Source organism: Acinonyx jubatus, chromosome D2, assembly GCF_027475565.1.
Source record: "Acinonyx jubatus isolate Ajub_Pintada_27869175 chromosome D2, VMU_Ajub_asm_v1.0, whole genome shotgun sequence".
NCBI classification, from domain to species: Eukaryota; Metazoa; Chordata; class Mammalia; order Carnivora; family Felidae; genus Acinonyx; species Acinonyx jubatus.
This window is the reverse complement of record NC_069393.1, coordinates 31,080,096-31,086,095: the sequence shown is the minus strand read 5'-3', so window position 1 is coordinate 31,086,095 and position 6,000 is coordinate 31,080,096. Positions and strand designations below refer to the sequence as shown.

General features: G+C 53.5%; 1 protein-coding gene across 1 annotated transcript in view; it reads right to left on the bottom strand.

The window, feature by feature from the left end:
* Nucleotides 1–1,351: 1,351 nt before the first annotated feature.
* SLC29A3 (solute carrier family 29 member 3) overlaps nucleotides 1,352–6,000 on the bottom strand; it is a 43,138-nt gene continuing 38,489 nt past the window's right edge. Inside the window, exon 6 of the mRNA XM_027062200.2 lies at nucleotides 1,352–3,614. Within this exon, the coding sequence (XP_026918001.2) occupies nucleotides 2,960–3,614 (655 nt within the window). The 3' untranslated portion in view covers nucleotides 1,352–2,959. The remainder of the gene's footprint in view (nucleotides 3,615–6,000) is intronic.

Genomic DNA, 6,000 nt, shown 5'->3' with positions numbered 1-6,000 from the left:
CAGGGGTTCTGGGCAGCTGGTGGCAAGGCGGCCCTGGACCCTGGGTCTGTGGCCAAGTGACTACTCCCAGCCTCCACCTGCTGTGGGGCCGGAATTCGTTCTGGGATCCTGCCAGGGTCAAAGATGAACTAGGAAGCGGGCCTACCTCGGCCGTGGGTGAAAGGCAGCGGTGACCCGGGGCCATGGCCCTGACAATGCTGTCACCAGGGAAGTGATGACGGAAAACAGATAGATAGGTAAGCCTGGGCTGTAAATTTAGCCTCCACTGGAATAAAATCGCTCAACTGATTTTTGGCCTCTTTCTTCTACTTGGGAGTTCTCTATAAAAGCGTTACATTGTCTCAGAAGCCAGGGTCCTGCAGTGACCTCTTCCCACATCACATCCAAGCTGATTAAGGGGCCCCAAATCTTCTCTAGGGAGCACTGGGCCGAAGACAGCAGAATGAAGTCTTTGCTAATAATATCCCCTCTTGTAGGAACAAGCATGTTCTTAGAAGCACCTGTCACCGCTAGATGAAGAGTCAGCTAATTTAGCTGCCTCCGGCTTTCTTCGTAGAATAAAAGGAGGAAAGTGAAGCTGTGCATGGTCTGGAAGGTATACAAAGGCCTGCACTAAAAACTGGCACGTGGGACTAAATCAGAGACTATTAGGCAAAGCCAGCTTCTTGGGGACTCCCCCACCCTCACACTGAAAAATCCCCTTCTCTTTAGCAAGTTTCGTTCACTCCCCCAAAGCATGTGAACTAGTCCCACAAGCCTGATGGGGTCACGGGAGACTAACCCCATGAGCTAGTATAGTGACCGGGGACAACGGGGTCTGAACGTCACTGTCTGCCCTTTTGCAGGGCGATGCCGCCTTCGTCTCCTTCCTCCCTGCCCGGGAAGGAATGACCCTTTGTGAAATGCCCACTAAAGTGGGCAACAAAGACCAGTGAGCAAAAGTCTGGGTAACTCCCACCAGCCAAGCAGCCGACGCCTCCTCTGCCACCCCCCCCCCCGCCCCCAACCAGGAAGCTGGCATGTCCCCCGTGCCCCCAGGGCTGCATCCTTGCAGCCGGCCACCCTCTTGCCCCCGGCACTCCGCACTCATTTCACATCACTTCCCTAACAGGGACACCGCTTCGACTTCTGAGAACTAACTCCCTCCAGTTGAGCCCCCACTACTCGTTTGGGCCAAGGTGGTCCCCATCTCCAGGCTCAGAGACCGCTGTTCTACTTTAAAACAGACATGCCACCCACCTGTAACCCACCTGAGGTCGTGATGGGTCACCACCCAGACCACTGCCCCAAACGACCACCAGCGTTAAAGTCGGTGAAAAAAAAAAAAAAAAAAAAAAAAAACCAAGGGAGATTTCAGGCTTCTGCAAGGGGCGGGAAGACGGGAGAATTTATTTTTAGTTAAAAAAAAAAATTATTTTTTCAAGATACCAAGTTCCAGAAAACCTTTCAAGGTGTCTGTTTTAATTCTCTGGCTGAAGAGAGGGAGTGCGTACTAGCCTGAGCCGGTGGGGAACATAAGCTGCTCCCACTGGGTGGATTACCGGCTGCTTCCCCGGCCGGTCGGCTGTCTGTGGGACACCAGGGCGCCCGAGCCCTTCGGAGAAGGAGCGGGCTGATTTATGGCTCTCAGGATTGCTGCTTCTTGGGGTGCAAGCTCTGCTCTCTCTGCACGACTCTCTCAAGAAAGAACTCCTGGTCTGGTCTAGTTCCTTTCTCTCTGATTCCCAAGCCAGCCCGCTCCCCCAAGGAACAGCCCTGCAGAAGCCCTCAAGGAACTGAAAGAAATGTAAATTGTAAGTTACTACTCGTGTCAGAAGATCGTGTGGGGGCCACACAATCTGAGGGTCGCCTTTTGAAACAACAACTTCAAGATACCCAGCTCTCTGGGACAAACCAGGCCAGAGTAGCACCGAGCACTGCTGGTCAAAGCTTCAGAGCTGTACTGATGTGAATACTAAGTAAATCTATGAAAGCCAGAGGGGCCGATGGCCCCACTCGGGACACCTTCTGTCCTTCCAGCCGAGGCTCTACCTCTCTGCCTGCTCCGTGGCTGTGGTTTAGTCCACAGGGGCCTTCGAGGAGACGGGAGGGAGAGAAGAACCAAGGGAATACACCTCCCGTGGGTCACGGTGGGCTGGATACGCCCCCTGCCCCCCAGCCCTGGCTGGAGGTAGAATGATCTTCCTATTTCTGGGATATAAAACACAACCCCTTAGGATTCCTACACCCACTCTTCAAATATTCTCAAATTATCCAATTTGAGTAAGTAGGCTGTTTCCTGCCAAGACCCCAACTAATACAGCCACCAATCTGGCTTTCATTGAATATCCAGGCATTTATGCCCTTGAACCAATGGCCTTGACATGTTGTAAACACGGACATTTAAAAGACCCCACCCTGACGCAAGCCACAGACCACTTTAAGGATCCTTGTTTGAAAACGCAGGCCTGACATCCTCAGTCCCTAGCACAGGGATGACTTCCGGAGGCCCAGTTTAGGGAATGAAGGGTTCCTGGAAGGCCTGTCTTTCTGGGGTCCCCCGTCTGGTTGGTGGGTGCACTCTCACCCACAGAAAGCAGGGGTCCGCAAGGCCTTGGGTCTCGGGCCTGAGAACTGGCCATTCCAGGGGATTCCCATTCCCCCCTCCGGCCCCGGATAGGGAGGACTGGCAATTGTCACATCTTGCTGTCCTCTGGAGGGAGAAAGTCTGGGACAGGCAAAGGGCCTGTGGTCCGGTTTCGGCACTGGCCTCGTTAACAGCCCCGAGTCAACACTGGCAACAAAGTTCTGAAGAGGCTATGAAACAAGATGGAATGTAACCAGCAGCTAGAAAAGGGCTAGGCGTGCCCAGCTGCAGCTCTGTCCTGCACGCTGCCCCAGCCCGGCCCGGCCCCCGCTCCCCATCTCCCTGAGGCTCCCGAGGGTCACACGGCACCGAAGTCCTTGCCATCGCCCCTCTTTAGATGAGGTGCACGAGCAGGGCAGAGCAGGCCGAGCCGAGTACCAAGCCCACGCACACGTAAAAGGACATCAGCACCCCCGTGGCCTCGGCCAGCTCCCTGGGCACGATCTTGGGCCCGTACATGAGGGCCAGGGCACTGAGGTAGCCATTGCTGAGCCCCAGCAGGGAGGTGAAGAACACCGGGTAGAGGTCGGACCGGAAGACCACCGTGTGCAGGTGGACGCGGGGCTGGTAGTTGCAGAACACGAACAGGGGGATGAGGCAGGTCCGGAGGAGCACCAGCCCGGGCAGCACCTTACTTCTGGGCCCTGGCGCCTGAATCCAGGCCGTGACCTGCCGGCCACACAAGTCCGCGAAGTTAAACAGGAGGAAGGTGGTGAGGGGGACGAAGAACGTGGTAGTCCACGGCGAGCCCGAGTCCTTGTCCAGGGACTCGATGTTGGTGGAGATGGCGGGGAAGACGAGGCCGGTGATGAAGAAGAGGTAGATGATACAGAAGCCCAGGCCGGCTGTCTTCTTCAGGATGGGGCGGAGGGGCGGGATCGAGGACTCGCCGGATCCAGGGCCTGCCGAAGGGGCGCTGGGGTAGTCCTGGGGTGGCTGCTCTTCACTGGGAAACACACAGGCCGGCCAGACAGGCCTCAGGTAGAACCTGCAGGGGGAGAGGGCTCGTGGTCAGAGGGCCCCTGAGAGCAGGGTCACCCGGGATTTCCAGGGACAAGGTAGGTCCCCTGCCTCAAGCCTAAGCCCCAGATGGCCGGCAGCCTCGGGATGCCCTCCGATGATGTATGTATTTCGGGGTGGCCAGAGGGGGGCCTGCACAGTCCCCGGCCTGCCTGTCCTGGTGCTGCCCGAAAGGCAGGTGACCGTGCCACGAGCAGGGACGGAGGAAAGCAGCAGTAATCGCCACCTGGCGAGCCATTGGCTTTGGTTTGCTTTGGAGAAGAAATGGAGATAAAATAGCATTTTAAAATATCAATTTTTAGGGGCACCCGGGTGGCTCCGCTGGTTGAGTGTCCGACTTTGGCTCAGGTCACGATCTTACAGCCCGTGAGTCTGAGCCCCGCGTCGGGCTCTGTGCTGATGGCTCGGAGCCTGGAGCCTGCTTCGGATTCTGTCTCCCTCTCTTCCTCTCCCCTGCCCATACTCTGTCTCTGTCTCTCTCTTTCTCTCAAAATAAAGAAACATTAAAAATATTTTAAGGGGAGCCCGGGTGGCTCAGCCACTTAAGCGTCCGACTTCAGCTCAGGCCATGATCTCGTGGTTCACGGGTTCGAGCTCCATGAAGGGCTCTGTGCTGACAGCTTCGAGCCTGGAGCCTGCTTCGTGGATTCAGTCTCCCTCTCTCCCTGCCCCTCCCCCGCTCGTACTCTGTCTCTCAAAAAAAAAAAAAAATTAAAAAAAAATTTTAAAAACAATGAAAAAAAAGTTTTTAGACTTATAAAAATAACACATGCTTCTTGCAATGAACCCAAATAACACAGAAGAAAAATGACAAGAGTAGGATGAGAACTTCCACCCTGGGTCTCTTTCCTTAGAAGCACCGACAGTTTGGGGCGCCTGGGTGGCTCAGTCGGTTGGGCGGCCGACTTCGGCTCAGGTCATGATCTCGCGGTCCGTGAGTTCGAGCCCCGCGTCGGGCTCTTTGCTGACAGCTCAGAGCCTGGAGCCTGTTTCAGATTCTGCATTTCCCTCTCTCTGACTCTCCCTGTTCATGCTCTGTCTCTCCCCGTCTCAAAAATAAATAAAAAAAAAAAAAGAAGCACTGACAGTTAAAAGCCTGGAGTCTATTGTTGTTCCATGGGGGTGCCGACACCCCCCTCCCCAACACACACCCAGTTCCTAGTTCCATTTCTTTCTTTCTTTTTTTAATGTTCATTTATTTTTGAGAGAGAGACAGAGTGTGAGCGGGGGAGGGGCAGAGAGCAAGGGACACACAGAAGCTGAAGCAGGCTCCAGGCTCTCAGCTGTCAGCACGGAGCCCGATGCGGGACTCGAACTCACGGACTGTGAGATCATGACCTGAGCTGAAGTCAGACGCTGGACCCACTGAGCCACCCAGGCGCCCCCCTCGTTCCATTTCTTTGAAGCGAAGGAAAGTGGGATCAAGCTATACACGTTGTAAAAGTTTCTGCAACAGGACCATTCCTAAATAAATTTTATAGGTCGTGTATATAAATACATTATATGACTGCCCGAATATGCACATAACCGCAATACCTAAATGCGTGCACATAGTTGCGTTAAGAACAAGATCTGGTGGTTTGTCTTTACCATGAAGACGCGTGACTCGATGTGACTCGATGCCTCTCTGTTGTGTAGCTCACAGTAATTCATTGTATAAACATACAATGTAACTGCTCCCCTACTGGTGGACATTTAGGTTAGCTCCAATTTTTCTCTACTGCAAATACCAGTGCGATGAATAATCCTATACAGACACCCTGTGCATGTATGCTCGTATTTCAGTAGAACAAATTTCTAGAAGATGACCTTCTGGATCAAAAGGTTTGGACCTTTAATATTTTGATAAGATATCAGGAAACTGCTCGGCAAACAGGTAGGAAAAATTTATCTCTGCGCTGTCCCACTCCCCCGCCCTATCTCGACAGTAACCTGCCCCTTTAAATCGCTACGCGATAGTCTGTCTCTTTGAAAAAACTGACCATAATTTGTAATCATTAGATGAGTTTACTGGTTTTATCATCTGGCTCCTCCAATAGAAGACAGCTCCCTGGGGCAAGGACCCCGTTTGCCTGTTTCCAGCTAAACCCCCAGGCACAGAGTGACCCTTCAAAACACAATTGTAACTAATAAGCCTATACAGGTGTCTTTCCCGCCCATATCCTCAACACTGAATATTATCAATATTTTCGATTTCTGCTCCTCTGACCAGAGTACAAAAGGCTTGGGTCACCTGGCTTTGCTACCTTGCTGTGTGACCTTGCCCGAGTCACTCAACCTCTCTGGGCCTCAGGTGTCTGAGAGCCAGGAGCCATAGGCTGAGCGCGTGATCGCACCTCAGACCGAAGGCCTGG